This window comes from Phyllostomus discolor, chromosome 12, assembly GCF_004126475.2.
Source record: "Phyllostomus discolor isolate MPI-MPIP mPhyDis1 chromosome 12, mPhyDis1.pri.v3, whole genome shotgun sequence".
NCBI classification, from domain to species: domain Eukaryota; kingdom Metazoa; phylum Chordata; class Mammalia; order Chiroptera; family Phyllostomidae; genus Phyllostomus; species Phyllostomus discolor.
The window spans coordinates 60,434,871-60,454,384 of NC_040914.2; the positions used below are offsets into that span (position 1 = coordinate 60,434,871).

Sequence of the window (19,514 nt, forward strand, 5' to 3'; positions counted from 1 at the left end):
TGGATGGCCCAATGACCCTTATGTCTAATCATAATACAGTAGACTTAATGTGCAAAGGATCTGAAGTCAAATATCTGTTAACTCGGTGACCTATATTGGGTACTACATTGAGATTTAAAAGATTTTCTATATTTTTTAGCAAGGGTTGAAACAGAAGTTGTGTTTCTGTGAACTTTTAACTTGTATTGACCAGAATATTCACAAAGTTGGGATAAAAAGCATTTTGTATATAAAGGCATGCCCAGGTGTGTGATTATGAGAAACCAGGAGTTGACATGTTTCTGGTATTCTGGAGTTAGTGTGGTAGTAAAGTCAGCCAGTCCCTCTCGTGGCTCTTGGACCTGCTCTCAGGCTAGTGCAGAGTCGGTGAAATAGCCAGGGTTCATTCTCGTGCTGCTAGCAGTTGAGCTCTATCTCTAACTGTGCCCTTGATCTTGTCTTCCTGTTATACCCTCCTTTCTCTTAGGTACACGTCCTCACAAGTGCCCAGACTGTGACATGGCCTTTGTGACTAGTGGAGAATTGGTGCGGCATCGTCGTTACAAACACACCCATGAGAAGCCATTTAAGTGTTCCATGTGCGACTATGCCAGTGTAGAAGTGAGTGTTAAGCTTTTTGTTGATTCCTCTCTTAAGAAGACCGTGATTGCAATATGAGGATATAAACTACCCCAAACTGATTTAAGATGAGATAGAAATCTTACTAGATTATTAAATATTCCCATTCCCCTTCCCCACTGCTAAAGGAAACTGTAGTAAATGTGAAAGATTTACCCATTAATAAAGAGCACTAGTTACACGTCATCACAGGTAACTTCTACCATACTTCACAGAAACAGTGAAAGAATTTATTACCTTTATTATTTGAGACAACCCTGTCAACAAAACTGGATAAGAATACTACCAAAAAGATAACTGTCTTATTCTCACAGAAAAGCAAAAATTCTAAGTGAAGTTATTTTTAAACTTGAATTTGATAATATATTTCAAAAATAAGTGGTTACTAAAAAGAGTATATCTAAAATGCAGGGATAGTTCAACATTAATGTGTACAACAACATTGAGAGACTAAAGAAAAACCATATGATCATTTCTATAGATTATTTAAAAACTAATCCTTAGCACTCAGTTATTGTCTAAAGTCCTAGCAAGTTAAGAGTAGAAGGAAATGTTTTTAGTATAAGGCACCTATACCCAAAACCTAGAGTGAACCCATCCGAATTAACTCTGAAGCATTGGAAGTAGTTCCATTAAAATTCGAAACGACGTCCATCTTACTGTTATTTTAACATTGTATTGGGAATCTTAGCTAAGAGAACAAAATAAGAAATAAATGACAAATGGAAAAAAACAAAACTGTCGTTTGTTTCAGACATTCTTGCTTACAAAGAAAATTCAAGAGTATTAGCTAAAAACCTAGAGTAGTACGAGTTCATTTGGGTGACCAGATACAAGGTTAAGTACACAGAAATCAGTGACTTAGCTTATACTATCAATAGTAGGGAACAGGTTCAAATTCTAACAGCAATACGATGATGTAAACTGAAGAACAAAAACATCTGATACCTGTATGAAAAAAACTTAAAACTTAATTTTTCCTAAAGACACTGTTGAAGAGACAACACAAGTTGATTCCACATTTCAACTGCAGAGAGTCAATATGAATAAGAACATTTTGAAAAAAGAAATGAGGGGGTTGTGTTACAAAACCACACAATAAATGAAGACAGTGTGATATTGGAGCAGAAATAAACAGATAGCTTGTTTGGGACAGAACAGAGTCTTGTGCATGTAGGAATTTAATGTGTAGTAAGTAGGGAATTATTCAGTAATGCTGTTGGGATCGTTGTTGAACTACTTACAGTTTGTGAAAATTTGCTGTGTAGCACTTATAAGTGCAAGGGGATTTTTATTGTGAAATTTGGAATACTTTTAAATTTTTTTCAAATCAAAGAGTAGTGAGTATATTCAAAGCACTTTTTAGAATCAGTTTGAAACTCACTGTTTTGTTGGAAATGTACCCACAGAAACCAAAAAGCATAGTCAGTAGTGAGGAAGGTAATTGAGAGGCTCATGGAGCGTTGGCGGGTCTGGGAAGTGCTGATGACAGGGAGAGGGGCTGGAGGGAGTCAAAACATATGCTCAATAATTCGGATTCAACATTTGAAAGAAAATTGATCCATAAATAAGCACAGATTATTTTAAAATTATTGTGGAAAATTCAAACATATAAAAGTAGATTGAATAGTATAACACACCCCCATGTCCTTATCATCCAGCTTAAAAGTTAATAATGACCAGTTTTGACTTGTGTGTCCCTGTTTATTTACCCCCCCTTTTTTGGTTATGATATGGATTTGAGAACAAAGGTTACAAAGAATGCGGAAGAAATACTATGTTTTAGACTTTTTCTGTGCTCTGAACTTGAGTGCCCAGAAGCTAAGCTTTTGTGCCTCACCCACAGCACTCACATTACAGTCTTTGTTAACTGAAGTGTAAGAGGTTTGGTTGCTTTTGTGCTTCAGGTCAGCAAATTAAAACGCCACATTCGCTCTCATACTGGAGAGCGTCCGTTCCAGTGCAGCTTGTGCAGTTACGCCAGCAGGGACACATACAAGCTGAAAAGGCACATGCGAACCCATTCAGGTAGGACTGCTCCCTTCCTTGTTGTGTCAGTGAATTAATTGCTTTTCAGTGGGTTTCATGGCACCGTGTGAACCAGCACATGCCCCCGTTGCTTATCTGAATGGAAGCTGGCATGGAAGTATGGAATTCATGAGGATTTCTCCAGCATATCTTGTGAATTCATTGTTCTGAATATACTTTGGAGAACAGAAAGTTTTTACTGTAGGAGTCTGAGTAGACTGCATAACCCAGCACGTTCAGTTTTCCTAAGGACTGTCTTTTCTTTAAAGAAAGTCCTACTTGTAGGTTGTCCTCCTGTAGTCCCATCTGCTCCCGCTCAGAGGCAGGCGTTGCTGCAGGAACTACTCTAACATACATGACTCTGTGGCGAAGTTGAGCAGAGCATTGGTGGCGGCGGCAGTTTAGGACTTGTCTGTTTCTGAAGACAGGCATGAGCCAGGCAGTGGGCCTGAGCCTTGGCCTTCCTAAGACCTGTGGGTCTTCTGTGGCTTTGCATGTCTGCCACTTTAATTACCCTCCAATTAGGGGTGGTATTTAAGTCATTTCATCTAATTTATCCATTCTCTACTTCCTTTTAAGGGGAAAAACCTTATGAATGTTATATTTGTCATGCTCGATTTACCCAAAGTGGTACCATGAAGATGCACATTTTACAGAAGCACACAGAAAATGTGGCCAAATTTCACTGTCCCCACTGTGACACTGTCATAGCCCGAAAAAGTGATTTGGGTAAGTACATTAACCAGTGGCAAATGAGAAAAAAAAATATTTTAAAAGATTTATAAAAGTATGAAGATCATAAATAACATTTTCTTTTGGAGTTGTATAAGTTTGTGTGTGTGAATGGCCTGCCACTTAATAAAAGCCATTGCTTAGCTGCTATTTTTTCTATCTCTTTTTTTTCTCTTACTACAGTCAGGCCACAAGATTCTTTCCTGAATGTAGCTCATCTGTAAATTAATGGGAGCTGTAATGAGAGGAAACAGAGTATACCTTTAATTAGTAGCCAGAATGTTAAAGTCCCCAAATAGGCAAGTGACATAGTATGATTCAAACTAAGGTCAGTCCACTTCAGATTTTTCAGAACATTTGTACTTTGTCTAGGTAATTGCACTGTTTTATTGGTAACTGATGACTACATTAAGCTAGAATTTATATAGAAGCAGAGTTTAGCTGTAGAAATTTTAGTACTAATAGTTAAAGATATGGTCACTTGGATTTCTCCCTTTGTTTTTCTTATTTAAAGGAAAATTTTTTAAAATATTGCCCTAGTATGTTTTCTGTCCTTGAAAATAATTCTTAAAAACATTTTGATATTTGGGTAAATTACTGTACTTTACAAATTGCCTAGGAGCTGTCGAATAGTAGTAGTTTTACTTTTACTCTTTGGATCTTTGCAACAACCGTATGAAGCCATCAGGGCGTATATTCTGGTTTCATAGGTGACGGACCTGAGGCTCAGACAGGTGTCTTGAACCAAAAGACAACACAGCTTACAAGTAGCAAAGCTGGGTTTGCGTTCTCTCCAGTCATTTCTCACAACCGGGTGGGGGGATGTATAAGTACTCGGGTCACATCAGGAACATAGATTTAAAGGCGCTGTCCTCTAATAAATGAAAGTTTTACTGTTCTTGCCAAATAAAAACGAAATTCTAATATATCCCCTGGCAGCCTGTGTGAGCTATTAGGCTACTGTCTAGATTATTCAAGTTTCTCTCAAAACCAATCCCAAAGAAATCCATGTTCTTCTTTGACTTGATTTCACTCTACTGTGTAGCACATAAAATTCATTCTTTGTGACATAGGAAAGCATGGGCTTTGGAGACAGACTTACTAGAGTCAAGATTCACCTCCAAATAGTGTTATAGAAAGTGAATCATCCCTTCCCTTACCTCATTTCCATTCCCCAGAGTTGGCCCTCTTTAAGTTTGCTGTATAACCTTGATGGATCAGTGGTAGCACCATAAATTTATGATCCCAAATGCAGCCCTTCCTGCTCCTGGGCAGTCCCAACTATTTATTTTTCTCAGGAGTGTCTCCATTTTTCTTGGCAAGTTTGTTCATTGATTCATTCCACAAATGTTCAAGTGCCTGCTGTGTGGGAGGCACCATGACAGTTAGGTAAATCACTCTTCCTTGCTTTAAACCTCTGATCTTTCTCCCCTTTTCTCTCTGTCTCCCTTGTCTCAATAAATTACCTCCTTTCCTACTTAACAAGAAAATTAAAACAACACATTGAAACTCCAGGTTCCCTGTTATCAAACCTACCTGCATCTGTATTCATCCTCTCTTTTCCCATCTGCTACTAGAGAGTTGGTGTCATTCTTCTTGGCTGTGGCCTGTCCCTTTGTGTTTGTCTTGATCCCATTCTGCTATCTCCTTGGCAGCCTTTATACCACAGGTGGCAAACACAAGGCCTGCCTGGGTCGAATCCGGCCCTCCACCTTGTTTTATCCGGCCTGGCACCTTGTTTCTACTCTGTGGCAGTGCCAAGCTCTCGCTTAACTGTTACGGAGTAGTTGCATTTATATATACAGTCCTAAAATTACATTCGGCCCTTTGGAGGGAACCACAAGGCTAATGTGGCCCCTGGTGAAAATGAGTTTGACCCCCTTGCTTTACACCATCAGTATTGCTGCTCTAACTTCCTCACATTTTCACCCCTTTGTCTTTCCCCTGAACTCTAAGCATTCTTACGTCTCTCCTGTCTTTTAAAAAAATATTTTACTGATTTATTTTTACAGAGAGGGGAAGGGAGGGAGAAAGAGAGGGAAAGAAACATCAGTGTGAGAGAATCAACTGTTGGTTGCCTCTCACATACGCCCCAGCTGGGGACTAGCTTGCAACCCAGGCTTGTGTGCACCCCAGGCATGTGCCCGGACCGGGAATCAAACCAGAGACCTTTCACTTCTTGGGAGGACTCTCAACCAACTAAGGCACACCGGGTCAGGACTCTGGGTTAACTCTTACCTCCTACCTAGCCAACCCTCGTGAAGAGTTACATCCCTCACATCCTCTCCCTCAGCTCCTAGTTCCCCTCCCATCCGGCTTGTACTGCCCATCACTCTGTAACACTGATTCTGCTAAGGTCACTGATGACCCCACATTGCAAAATATAGGGAACCTTGCACTTTCCATCTCCCTTGATCTCTTAGCATCGTTCTTTGTAGTGGACTGTGTCCTCCTCCTTTCTTGTTTGTTTTTGCCCTCATCCTCGAAGCACTTTTTTCCCTTGGCTTCTGTGGCACCATACCCTGTTGGCTTTCTTATTTTCTTTGACTGTTTCTTCTTAGCCTTCTCTTACTTTAACCCTTTTTCGTCTCACCCACCTTAATTATTAGGTTTCTTTCTTTTTTTTTTTTTTTAAAGATTTTATTTATCTATTTTTAGAGAGGGAAGGGAGGGAGGGAGGGGGCAGAGAGAGAGAGAGAGAGATCAATGTGTGGTTGCTGGGGGTTATGGCCTGCAACCCAGGAATGTACCCTGGCTGGGAATCGAACCTGGGACACTTTGGTTCCCAGTCCGCGCTCAATCCACTGAGCTACGCCAGCCAGGGCATTTATTAGGTTTCTTAAAACATGACCCATGGCCTGACCAGTGTGGCTCAGTTGGGCATCATCCCACGAAATTAAGAGTCACTGGTTCCATTCCCAGTGGGGGCATGTGCAAGAGGCCACCAACTGATATTTCTCTCCCTTCCTTCCTTTCTAAAAATAAATAAATGTTTTTAAAAAGGGATGGTGGACACCTTAAACAAAAAACAAAAATCATGGTCCATACTCTTTTTCATTTTTTACTTTTTTTGCCTAGTGATTTCATCGGTTCCGATGGTCTTGCTCGAATTCTAGCAACTCCATCCCTATCCCTACTTTGGTATCATCAGCATTCAAAATTCAACATGTCCAAAACTAAATCCTTAAAATTCCCTTGAGCTCTGACTAGTGTTGCTCAGTGGGTTGGGCATCATTCTGCAAACTGAAAGGTCACCATTTCAGTTCCTGGTCAGGGTACATGCCTGGGTTGCAGGCCAGGTTCCTCAGTTGGGGGGTGGTGAGAGGCAACTAATCAATGTTTTTTTCTCACATTGATGTGTCCCTCACTGTTTTTCCCTCCTCCCCTTTCTCTAAAAATATAAATAGCTCTGGCTGGTGTAGCTCAGTGGATTAAGCACAGACCTGCAAACCAAAGTGTTGCCAGTTTGATTCCTAGTCAGGGCACATGCCTGGGTTGTGGGCCAGGTTCCCCCAGTTGGAGGTGTGTGAGAGGCAACCACACATTGATGTTTCTCTCCTTCTCTTTCTCCCTCCCTTTCTCTAAAAGTAAATAAAATTTATTTTTTATTTAAAAAAATAATAATAAATAATCCTTGCCCATACCTCTTCCCCCAAACACACATAGCTTGGGCTTCAGCTCTCTTCCACTGTTCTTTTTTTTTTTTTAATATATGTTACTGATTATGCTATTACAATTATCCCATTTTTCTTTTCCTCTCTATTCCCCTCTGCCCTGCACCCCGCCTCCCACCAGCATTCCCCCACCTTAGTTCATGGTCATGGATCGTACATATAAGTTCTTTGGCTTCTCCATTTCCCATACTATCCTTAACCTCCTCCTGTCTATTTTGTACCTACCATTCATGCTGCTTATTCCCTGTACCTTTGCCCCCATTCTCCCCCGTCCCAGCTGATAACCCTCCTTGTTTCTTGTTTCTGTAAATGGCCCCACTCTCTACTTACTTTTCTAAGCCAGAAGCCAGGTCCTTGTTCCTGACACCCAGGTTCCTCTTCCACACTGTATATTCTCTCGCTGAGTCCTGCTGATTGAGCTTCCCAGATCTCTCGTCAGTTCTCCCCTGTCCATACCCCGTGCCATTACCCTTTTCCAAGCTACCATCTCCTCTTATCTATTCTGTTTGTGTCTTAACTGGTCTCCTCACATCTGTTGTTACTTCTCCTTTTAATTCACTCTCTGTGTAGCAGTCAGAGTAATTATTTTAAGAAGCAGGAATAAATGTATTATGAACTTGTTGAAATGCTTATTTGTGTTTTCGCAAGTTAGACTCGGCTTTATATTTTGCTTTCAGGTGTCCACTTGCGAAAGCAGCATTCCTATATTGAGCAAGGCAAGAAATGCAGATACTGTGATGCTGTGTTTCATGAACGCTATGCCCTCATCCAGCATCAGAAGTCACACAAGAATGAGAAGCGCTTTAAGTGTGACCAGTGTGATTACGCTTGCAGACAGGTAGAGACTCATAGTTAGAAAGCAGTAGATGGCTCATGGGTATCAGGTTTCATCAGCGGGTTCTCACATACCTTGTTTGGTGGCTATTTTTAGGGGTACTATTTTCCAACGGTGATTTATGAGGAATATCACCAGATCGTATCTTGGTCTGCAGCTGATGTTTTATTCAGTCATAGCCTGCCACTGTACTCCCACTTCAGGCAGACTACTGACGTCTTCCCCAGAACTATGGGAATTGAGTGCAGGGCTTCAAAGAAGGGAAGAACCCGGTCTTGGAGCCTGATACTTGGGAATGATCTAGAGGATCAGTCTAGAAGTGAACGTACCTACCTGGGATTTGTGAGAGCATTATTGCACCCCAGTGAAGATCGGTTTGTCCTCCCAGTGGGCCTAGGTCTTGGGAGAGAAAAGCCTGTCGGCCACGTGCACACAAGTGCTTGCTGGGGGGTGGGGGTGGCAGCCCTGTGACAGTCTCTGCAGCCTCTCCCCCACCGCGCTGTCTTTCAGGAGAGGCACATGATCATGCATAAGCGCACCCACACTGGGGAGAAGCCTTACGCCTGCAGCCACTGCGACAAGACCTTCCGCCAGAAACAGCTCCTTGACATGCATTTCAAACGCTATCATGACCCCAACTTTGTCCCTGCAGCCTTTGTCTGTTCTAAGTGTGGAAAGACATTCACACGCCGGGTAAGAGTCACAGCTGTACGTCCTCTGTCACAGTTCCTAATAGCGTGTTCTGGGTCTTCCACTGCAAAGCAAGGCAGTTCTTCCCACCAAGGTAATGAACATAGAGAATCTCTATCCTTTGGGAAGGGCCAGTCATCCCCACATCAAGGTGTGGTATCCATGTGTGAACCCTTTTGTTGATGGGGACCTCCCTGGTAAGTCTGTCCTGGATCTTCCTTTGGGACCAAGTTAGTCAGGTCTGCACAGGACGGGGAACCTGCCCTGACCCTCCCCTGCTCCTCCAGCCTGCAGGCTGCTGAGCCCTCTGCTCGGGGGACCCAGCCTCGTCTTCTGAGAGCCTCTTCTTTCTCTCCCTACCTCCTCTCTCCCTCTCCAAATGGAGGCAATTTCCCCCGAATGAGGAGAGCATGTTTAGGACATGCTTTAGCAGACGTTCAGACTTAATGCGCTTTTTTTTTTTTTTTTTAAGATTTTATTTATTTTTAGAGAGGGAAAGGAGGGAGGGGGAGAGAGAGAGAGAGAGAGAGAAACATCAATGTGCGGTTGCTGGGGGTTCTGGCCTGCAACCCAGGAATGTACCCTGGCTGGGAATCGAACCTGGGACACTTTGGTTCCCAGCCTGCGCTCAATCCACTGAGCTACAGCAGCCAGGGCTTCTTTTTTTTTTTATTTTATTAAACTAAAGAGAACTTCTAATGCTGATCTTTACTTTTTTAGTAATGAGAAAGAGGGTTTGTTCCTTTTGTTAGAATACCATGGCAAGACATGCTGATAATTGTGCCGGTCCAGATGGTGTAGAAGGAGAAAATGGAGGAGAAACAAAGAAGAGTAAACGAGGAAGAAAAAGAAAGATGCGCTCTAAAAAAGAAGACTCCTCCGACAGTGGTAAGTGACTTGTTTCTCGGTTTCGGTGTGCACGGCAGGTTTTGGTGTCCGGTGTGTGTGCGGACGCGCTGGGATAGAGACGCGGGCCGGTCGCTCTCCCCGTAAACCTCTGGTCTTCCTGACGGGGGTGTGTGTGCAGCAGCCGCTCGTTTGTTCCTCGGGCCATTTTTCCTTCTTTTCTCCTCATGGCATTCTAGAAGTTGCTTAATGATATTTTATGTTATATTCATTTAAAGCCAAAACAAAATTAATACCCTTACTCAGTTTACTCAGGTTAGTGGTATTTTAAGGCCAGCAGAGTTTCTTTTCTAGGTTCATAACATTTACATTTAGGAAGCTGGTCTAGATGTCAGCAAGGAATCTAATGGACATGAAGAAGGTTGCGTAAGCATCTCAGCCAACTTCTGGTTTGACTGCCTCTGTCAGCCTGGCCTTGAGATGTGTTGATTAAATTCAGGAAGGTCAGCATTTCTCTTTCTTTCTTAATCTCCATTTATGATTTAAAACTTGGCCTGTTTTCCTACCATTGATGCTCTTTGAGGTATTTTGTCTTTCTAATGAAATCCAAGCAGAAGGTATGCTTTGAGGTGTTAGATTCATAAAGAGGAGGAGAGAACAAGCGTGTCGGTAAGGGTATTGGTAATGTAGGAGTCACATCTGAGGATACAAACTAGTTCCAGAGTGTTGGATTCTATAATGTGGTACTTGGGCTACTGGCACCCGCTGGAGAAGGCACAGCTGTAACCACAAATACAAGCTTTTGATGAAAAAGAGTGTAGAGGGGTTTCGTTTTGGGAAATGCACTTCCCAAGAAGCACCACCAGCCTGGAGAGATTACAGATGGTGCCTAGTGTATTTCCAAGGATTCGTCATTCAGTCTTCCATGTTGCTTGTTAATAGGAATAATGGGAAAGGAATGAGATTTTTGAAAATTGAATGCATTAAAGAACTTCAGTCACTTTATTGTTTTATTATAAAATTTGCTCATGAAAGCATTAGGTTTTTTTAATATTTAGATCTGTAAGAAGGTCCCTTTAATTTGTGGTTATTTTAGCAAAACTTACTTTTCTACTCAGAACTTTAGCTTTTTCTGGGACAACAGGTATCCAGTAAGCATTACTTTTGCTGCCCTTTTTAGTGCAAAGTGTATTTTAAGCAGTATCTTCAGTCGGTTAAGGCACAGGTGGCAAACACAAGGCCTGAGGGCCTATTCTGGCCCTCCACCTTGTTTTATCCAGCCTGGCACCTTGTTTCTACCCGGCGGCAGCGCCAAGCTCCTTGACCCTAGTTAAGGAGTAGTTACATTTATACAGTCCTAAAATTACATTTGGCCCTTTGAAGGCAACCGCAAGGCTGATGTGGCCCCTGGTGAAAATAAGTTTGACACCCCTGCTTTAAGTTGTAGCTGAATACCTCCTTTTAAATGTCAGTGTGCTTAATTCTTACAAAGCACGCACCACCACTCTGTACTAAGAATCTATTCTTTGAGGATGCCTTTGTTTGGCTAAGAAAATGTGTGGACTGTTGGGAGGTGCCCAGGAAGGTCAAAAGGCTCCAGATATCACCAGAGACCCACAGAGAACCTTGAGCTCGAGGGTCCCTGCAGTGGCTAGTTGCAGAGCTTCATGCTGCCACAGACGTCCCGTGGCACCTCTTTCCCGTCGTACTGGCCTGTTCATTCCTGTGGGTCAGTCCCTAGGGGTACTTCACCAGAGGCATTTCTTAGCTGAAGAGTTCCTAGTACATTTCCACAATTCCTCCTTTTGTCTTCTACACTGCTAGTTTGTAGAGCACAGTTTGGTTCTGGGCCTCATACCTAGTCCTAGCCTCTCACGTCTGGGCTTTTCATCCCACTACGTACATACAAAGGCCAAGCAGGCATATTCGTGCCCTCCCAGAAGGTCCGCCTGTGGGCTGTCTGCAGAGATTGACCAGCAGAGTCTACTGCTGTTTTCAAGGCTTTTTGCCAAAATTTGTCCAAGCCAATTAGCCTTTGACCTTATTAACTTATTTTATGCACCCTGCCCCCCCAATTCTGACCGAATTCATTTGGTTTTCTAGGCATTCTGCCAACTTAGGCAATAGGGGGTTTGAATAAGTTCAGTAGGGAAGTTCTTGACACACTGCCACATTCTAGTATGTTCCCCACATTTTCATTTAGGGTTTCAGTCACATAAGTGGTCCAGTTGGTCCTGAAGATCAGGCATTTAACCACAGATTTTTAAATTGAATAAACATTTGATTTCCAGAGAAGGAGAATGTGCCTGTGCTTCTTGGAGGAGGGCAGGCAGGGTGCACCTCGTCCCGCGGCAGGGAGGGGTGGGGGGCGGGGCTCGTTGGCTGGCTGCAGGGGTGGGCGGCAGAGCAGCCCCACATCGAGGTCAGAGGTTCGATTTCCACCTGCCATGGCTTAGCTGAGTCTTACAGATCACTTACCTTCTCACTTTTTTTATAAAATGAGGGTAATACATCTTATTAAAGAATACAGCCTAAATGGAATAATGGAGATATTTTAAACTGTGGTGTATGGTGTCAGTAGAGCTGTGTTTGTGTGATAGAGTGTAAGTTACAGAGCATGATTACATGTATTATCTTAACCCTTTTGATCCTCAAATTACTACCAAATAAGTTGAGAGCTTTAGAAATCACACAAGGAAACTGAGGTCCAGTGTGGTCATTGTCTTAGGTCTCATTCCTAGTAAGAGACCTGGGGCTCAAGTCATATTATCAGGCCTCATGGATACTCTTTTTACAATAGTTCCTCTCCTTTTATGTGATTATGGCACTAGGGACAAAGTAAGGGAGTTAAGAATGACCCTTTGGATCTGGTACTTAAATTAAGCTGGGCATTAAATTAAGTCCAAAAACTTGGCCTTAAAAAAAGCCCATCAATAATCCTCCTAGTAAACAGGACCTCACTGTGCATCAGGAACCTCTGTCTTGTTTACACACATGCGCGCATACACCCCCTTCTACCCACTCAGACGAGCAGGGCCACGTCTTCAGGGGTCCATCTCAGCCTTCATTTCCTGCTTCATCCTTGTATAGTAGAAGCTATATTTGTTTTATTTTCAACTTAAACATTATTTGTGGTTTCGTTATATGACTGGTGTGCAGTGGAGTTTCCTTTAAGACTTTGAAACTCAATATTCTGATGTCTAAAGCTTAAAGAAAAAAATATCCAATCCATGTAAAATATTAACTATAGTCAAGTTCATTTGCTTTTTAATTCTGCCATAATACCAGTTTACTTTGTTATAGCTGATAGCAAAAATTTCAGCAAAAGTATTTTAAAATAGGCTTTTAACAGTGAAAATAAACACATAACTAAACTTCACAGAGTATATGATTATTTGTGTTATTTTTTTCTTCTACCACCTGTTCTCCCTGATTTCATGAGAAGAAAATGCTGAGCCAGACCTGGATGACAATGAGGATGAAGAGGAGCCTGCTGTGGAAATTGAACCCGAGCCAGAGCCTCAGCCTGTGACCCCAGCCCCACCACCCACCAAGAAGCGGAGAGGACGCCCCCCCGGCAGAACCAACCAACCCAAACAAACCCAGCGTAAGTTCTTTGTCTCAGCTCAGTAACTGGCTGGCATCCTGGCAGGTCCTTGTTCTCGGGGAAGATGGGAATTAAGCCATGAGAACAATTTAAGGTCATACCAGGAACAGACTCTTAGGAAGCTTTTTTTTCCCCCCTCCCCCCTTTTTCCCGGGGAAAAGTTGAAGCCTGTTCCATTTCATGAACAAAAGGTCAGCATAGAAGGAAACTCACGTTCTACACGATGGGCCCTGTTAACGTGGGAGGGTTTTACAAACCAACCGAAGACACAGTCTGTTGGCAGAATTGATGCGGCAATAAATGTGAAATGGCCAGACTCTGAATTAGGGTAGAGAGGGAGCAGTTTCTGTGCTGAGGTTGCCCCTCCTCTTACAATACCTAGGCCTGTGGATTCAGTTACTGGCCTTCAAATTAATGAGAGGACACAGGAGGTGTCCACCCTTTACTTCATACGGCATATGACAGTGCGCAGCAGCCCTGGACTAGACCCGCCCATGTGACAGCAGGCTCTGGGGGACTCGGGTGTCTGTTCTCCGCGCATGTTGCTCTAGGTCTGAACACTGGCAGTTTGTTTTGACAAATATAGGGTTAATCCCCCTGTTTGTTTAATGTGTTTACTGAGCCTCGTGTGTAGGTGTGTGCCACAGCAGGGTGGTTGACCGTAGATCTGGGTGCATTTCACGTGCACACCCCTGAGTGAACTAACCGCTGGGCGGGCCCTGGGTGTGCGCATGAGCTTCAGAATCAAAAACATCAGGCCTGGCTGTGGGCGGGTCACCTCTAAAACACCTACATCACACACTCCAATCCTGGTCATGTGTCATCTGCATCTGTTGCCTGTCTCAAACTATTGTAAAGGCCAAATTATGACAAAAGAAAACTAAGACCTTTTAATGTGTCGTTTGGGAGGCATATGGAGACGAATGCCAGCATTTTGTTCCTTGATAGTTTCTAGAGTGTTCGGGCTTCATGTAGGACCACATTTTAGATGGTTAAGCCTTTTCTTGACTTGCTGCATACCATTACTAAGGCTTTCTTTCCTGCATTGTTAATACCTATTTAGTGTTAAGTCTGAAAAGACCTTTGCAGTATTGGGGGCTTTAATGGTGTGTTTTGTTTTGTTTTATTTTTTTGTTTTGTTTGTTTTTTATTTTGTTTTGGTTTGTGGTTTTTTTGTTTGTGCTCTTTTTTGCCACAACAGCTATCATCCAGGTTGAAGACCAGAATACAGGTGCAATTGAGAACATTATAGTTGAAGTCAAAAAAGAGCCAGACGCAGAGCCCGTGGAAGGGGAGGAAGAGGAGGCCCAGCCAGCCGCCACAGACGCCCCCAACGGAGACCTCACCCCCGAGATGATCCTCAGCATGATGGACCGGTGATGGCGGAGCCACGTTGTCACCAGGACTGCTCTGGGCTGTGTTTAAACGGCCTGCATCTTAATTTTTCTCCCTTTTTTCTTCTTTTGGCTTTGGGAAAAGCACCATTTTACACCATTTTACCAAACATACTGAGAACTAAAACTTCAAAGATGATGTTAGAAAAATGTGATTTAACTAGAACTTGCAGTTTGATGTTAGCCAATCATGGAATGTTCTGAGTCCCTGAGGGTTTACTGTGAAGTGCTGAGGACAGTGTTGACGCCTAACTGGTTTTCCTAAATGGAGTCAGAGACAACATCGAACCCTCTCTCTTGCGATGGTAAACCACTCCAGAAATGGCCGCCGGGTTTCCGAGACTTCTCTGGTCCTCTTCCCAGGAGAGTTTTTAATTGTAAATGCAGACTTGGGAAGGGCGTAGACTTTTAAACTGGTTTTTGCTTTTGCTTTTCCCCGACTCCCTTTGCTCGGAGTCGGCCGCACACCGACAATAAGGCATGCTACGGTCGGCTTTGTCCCGAAGGCTTTGCCTTTTTCTTGGCGAAGCTTCTGGTATGGTCAAGCCTGTAAATAACTTTTTTTACATTTTAATCTTTTCCATTAATTAAGAGGTTGAAAAGAAGTGCAGTGTAAGAAAACCCAGCATTTTAATTACTTGCAAATTAAGTTCCGACGGACTCGAGTGTGAAACGCTGAGAGGATTCGGACCGCAATCATGAGGCAGGACAGCGCCCAGACGGCTGCCGCTGCAGACAGGCCCCGCGCGGGGGCTCGGGGCCTCCAGCCCCCAGAGCCAGCGTTCGAGCCTTACACAATTAACTTTCGGTTATGATTTCCCATCCACATTTTCTTTGCTCTGTTTGTAGCTGAATTTTGTGTTTTATAAATCCTCTGTTAAAGCAGAAGGGTGATTATGAGTGGGTCACAGCTGCCCTTAAAAGCTGGGCCAAAAAATTTCACTAGGTCAGTAATTTAAACTTTGGATCTTCAAAACAAAAGTAATAATGTGAAGCAAAACCAACTAAAGAATGATTCTTGCACATGAACTGTCACATGTTTAAAATGTGTTTTTTAGAGAGCCTCAGTCTTGTTGATTTCAAACACTTTTTCTCTTCTGTGTATTGCTTTTAAGAGAGCCATCAGTTAGCTATCAGACTCTAGGTTGATGCATTTTGTATTTAGCTGTACTGTGTGATATTTTTCATTATTTTAGGACACCAACATGAGACCTGTAATATGTAACGGGATTGAAAGCTGGGGAGGAGGATCTACTGCTGTACAGCTAATAAATCATAACGGATTAACAAGTGCTCCAAATACTGTCTTGCATGGTTCCTGCTTAGTAAGGTGCCCAGAGGGGTCCTGCATGCGTGGCCTCAGGTGGCACAGGCCTGAGGCCCTGGCAGGCTGTGTGGCCACTTCTCTAGCAGATGGGAGGTGATCTTGGTGGATGATGGGATACTGAGTACATTCTGCTGTAAACTTTAACTCCCCCAAAGAGTGTGAGTGGATGGACACCTGCCAGCCTCCGTGGTCCACTCTAGGGAGTGGGTTCCCCATGGCAGAGGGGGTGGGCCCAGAGCTTAAAGTAGAAGGGACTGATGGGTCACTCTGTCTTCAAAATCTCAGCTCAGAACAAGGTTGGGATCAGTACCTCCGACTCTGCCAAGTGCAGGGGAACAGAGAGAAGCTGGGCCTAGTCTGCCCAGGGAAACTGATTTGAGAGGGGAGACACGGGTGGCCACCAGGAAAGACTCCTGGGCAGCACAGCTGCGTGTCAACGCCACAGGAAGCAGGATGCAAAGGGACTTGTTTATGTTAAGAAGTTTACACATTAGTGAGCCCGCATCATCGTGCTGCTGCTAGCCATTTCTAGACTGACTGCTTTGGCAACCCATTTTGGTAAAAGCCTCAGCCATTAATTTTAGGGGTTTTTTTGTTTTGTTTTGCTTAGCTTTTCAAAATTCTCACTGGAGGAACTTTTTTCATTGTTTTTTAAAGAACAAGGAAGGGAGGGAAACTGATGAGAGAGAAGCATCCATTGATTTGCCTCCCATTGTGGGACCAGGTACTGTGTGCACCCAGAAGGGGGCTGGGGCCACGGGGGAATTGAACAGGCAACCTGGTGTATGTTCCCTGACTGGGCATCAAACCCACAAGCTTTCAGTTACAGGATGACACCAACTGAGTCACACCAGCCAGGGCTAATTTTAGGTGTTTTCAACCAGAATTCCAACTAAACCAGTTTTCAGTGGGAAGTAACAGGACAATATGTATGTAGCCTTTGGCTGGCTTGTGTTGTCCAGGTTTCCAGGAAAACATGGGGTCTCAAGGCTAAACCAGGCAGGCAGAGCATTGGGTCTCCATCCGATCCATGGGCCAGCCCCCCACAGGAACCAGACTACCCCTGCCAGAATTGTCTTACTGGGTATATAGCTCTTATCAACAGCTAGGTATTTACAGTAGAAAATCTCTGCAGAACCGAGATGTTTATCTTAAGCAGAGGTTTTCATTTCTCTGTGTATACACTGAAACGTTTGAAAGGTTAAACGTGGATTTGTTTTGGAGGGCAGGAAAAGTGACATGCTCATGGGAGTTAAGGCTGAAAAGGGATCCCCCATTGCATAGCCTGTGATAATCCTGTGTGACTTCATTAAAAATAAAATCTTCAGCCCCAACCTGTGTGGCTGAGTTGGTGGGGCGTCATCCCGCAAAGGAAAAAGGTCACCATTTTGATAGCCAGTCAGGGCACATGCCTGGGTTGTGAGTTCTGTCCTGTTGGGAGTGTGTGAGAGGCAACCGATAAATGTTTCTCACACCAATATTCCTCTCCCTCTCATTCTCCCTCCTTTCCCATCTCTTTAAAAACAACTCAATAAAATCTTTAAAAAATAAAACCAGCAGAAGCCAGTTCTCACTATTGGTGCATACCTGAGACCTTACCGGGAGGTGACCTGGCCTGTCCGCAGCAGTCCGCCCCAGCATTCAACAGCGGTGCGCACTGCGGTAAAGAAATAGTCACGCCAAGTGCGCTGCCAGTCCGCTGCATCCCAGCTCAGCAAGTGCCAAGCCCTCTCTTGCTTTGGAACAGGATTTTAGTCTTTTAAGACCATCTGGGGGAGCCTTGTGGCAGCCCTGGGACTCGCAGCCTGGCCTGGGCTCAGCCTGTGCTACTGGAGTGGGCGGGGCTTATGGCTTATCATGAGCTGTCAGCGTTTCCTGGGCGCCCACGGGCTGGGCTGTCAGGCTGTCTGGAGCACAGGGAAGGGTTTGAACCCGCTGAAGGCCTCTCCCCCTCTCACTGCTTGTTACAGTTGAGTCCCATGTGCTTACTTGGTCTATCTTGATAGCAGTTCTGTTTGTCATTGCCACCCTGCCCACCAGCAGTTGGGGGGCTTAGTCCAGCACCCCTGTCCTGAGCATGCTGATCCCGGTTTCCCCCCAGGGGGCCCCCTTCCTGCCTTCAGAGCATCCAGTAGAAGTAGGGACTGATGCCACCAGTATGGCAGCTGGCCTCGAGAGTCCCTCGGCCTGGGGAAGAGTTCGAGCCCTTTGGCCGCCATTCCCTTCTCTCCCATCCTTGTCATTCTAAACAGAAAGAACCCAGCAAGGCGGGTTTTCTGTGGTTCTGTGGTTCGGGTCGCCATGGTGGGCTTGGCGAATGTGAGCGCCAGGCCCTGTGGTGAGCACTTCTCATTATTACCTCACTTTGAGGTAAGTCAGTAGCTCCAGCTGCAGCTGGAACAGGAAGCCCAGAAAGGCTGAGTAATTTGTTCAGTGTCAAACAGCTGAGAAGAGGTGGAGTCGGGAGTTCGATTCAGGTAGGCTGCTTTTGGAATCTGCGTTTTAGACCACTTGGCCATCGTGTGTGAGACCTATTGAGTTCTCACCCTAAAGGCAGTTTGTGGTTTTATGTCCTCCCGTCAGCCCTCGACTATCACAACCTGGGCCTGTCGCTTAGGGGAGATGGCTGCCCCCAAGTTGTTAAGATTCAGTTTCTCCTTTCCACTTTGTCCTCGTCCTTGGTGGACCTCAGCAAAGGGAGATGAGAGGGTGCTCCCACTGGCTCTGAGCCCCAGGGCACAGAGAGGTAGCTGGAGACAGGAAAGAAACCAAGGCACTCAGCCGAGTATCTCCCACTTACTCAGGGTCATTTCGCCTCTGCTGGCTGAGCTCTGGGCAGGCCAGAGGCTGCTCCTTGTCTGATAAGTGGAGTTGAATTAGATAGTAATGGATGGGGGAAAAAAATAATCTGTGAACCTTCCAAAGTCTAGGTCCCTGGTCTTTTATAAGACAGCATGCTTCTCAGGCCCCTGACCTATGACCTTCTGACCCCTCCCAGCCCTGAAGATAGAAACCTCCCTCTCCTAGTGGTTCCCTCTCCCCAAACTCCAGGTCAGGGAGAATGCACACTCCCCAGAGGACTCGTATACCTGGCCTTCGTGCATGAGTCAGTCACTCCATCCTCCCTGAAGTGTGTGGGGTTCACGCTTTACCCGGAGGAGGCTGCCCCCACCCCCCCAGGCACACATCCTCACCTTCTGGCCTTGACTCAGCCGGAACCTGATGAAAGCTAAGAAACCTCTGCCCCAGAAAAGGGCATCTGGGCCCATCTAGATTTTTTCCACCCTTTTAACAGTTCCTGGATGCCCAATGGAGTCATGGTCTCCTTGTTAGAAGCGATAGAGTCAGTCCTCCAGGTTAGGACCTGGGTGTTGGAAGAGATCCCACCCTCCTGCTGAACAGACACCCCTTCCTTCCCCGGACTGCCCAGGGTCCACCTCCCCAGCTGGGCTTTGGAGGGTACAAATTGGGGTGGGCCTCAGAGGGAATCACCGAGCGGGCAGCACCCCCTGGCGCTCGCGGCAGGGACTGCACTATGGGGTAAAAGTAGGGGGCTAAGAACCGAAAGAGGCTACGACACGCGCGACCCTGCTAGCCACACCTGGCCTGACGGGGTATTTCCTGCGCGATAGAGTAGACGGGCAGCTAGGGCTCTGCCCTCCTCCCACACCCTGTACCCGGCCGACATCTCCAGGCCCGCGGAGGCCAGGGCGGGGAGGAGCCGGGCCGGGGGCGGCCTGGCAGGAAGCAGCGCGCACCTTCC

General features: G+C 44.9%; 1 protein-coding gene across 3 annotated transcripts in view; it reads left to right on the forward strand.

Moving 5' to 3' along the window:
• CTCF (CCCTC-binding factor) overlaps nucleotides 1-15,724 on the forward strand; it is a 43,755-nt gene extending 28,031 nt beyond the window's left edge. For all 3 annotated transcript variants that reach the window (XM_028502168.2, XM_036012019.1, XM_036012018.1), the window contains 8 exons: nucleotides 467-600; nucleotides 2,526-2,646; nucleotides 3,226-3,375; nucleotides 7,730-7,890; nucleotides 8,398-8,580; nucleotides 9,330-9,465; nucleotides 12,869-13,030; nucleotides 14,232-15,724. In XM_028502168.2, the coding sequence (XP_028357969.1) occupies nucleotides 467-600; nucleotides 2,526-2,646; nucleotides 3,226-3,375; nucleotides 7,730-7,890; nucleotides 8,398-8,580; nucleotides 9,330-9,465; nucleotides 12,869-13,030; nucleotides 14,232-14,410 (1,226 nt within the window). In that variant the 3' untranslated portion in view covers nucleotides 14,411-15,724. The remainder of the gene's footprint in view (nucleotides 1-466; nucleotides 601-2,525; nucleotides 2,647-3,225; nucleotides 3,376-7,729; nucleotides 7,891-8,397; nucleotides 8,581-9,329; nucleotides 9,466-12,868; nucleotides 13,031-14,231) is intronic.
• The last annotated feature ends 3,790 nt before the right edge of the window (nucleotides 15,725-19,514 follow it).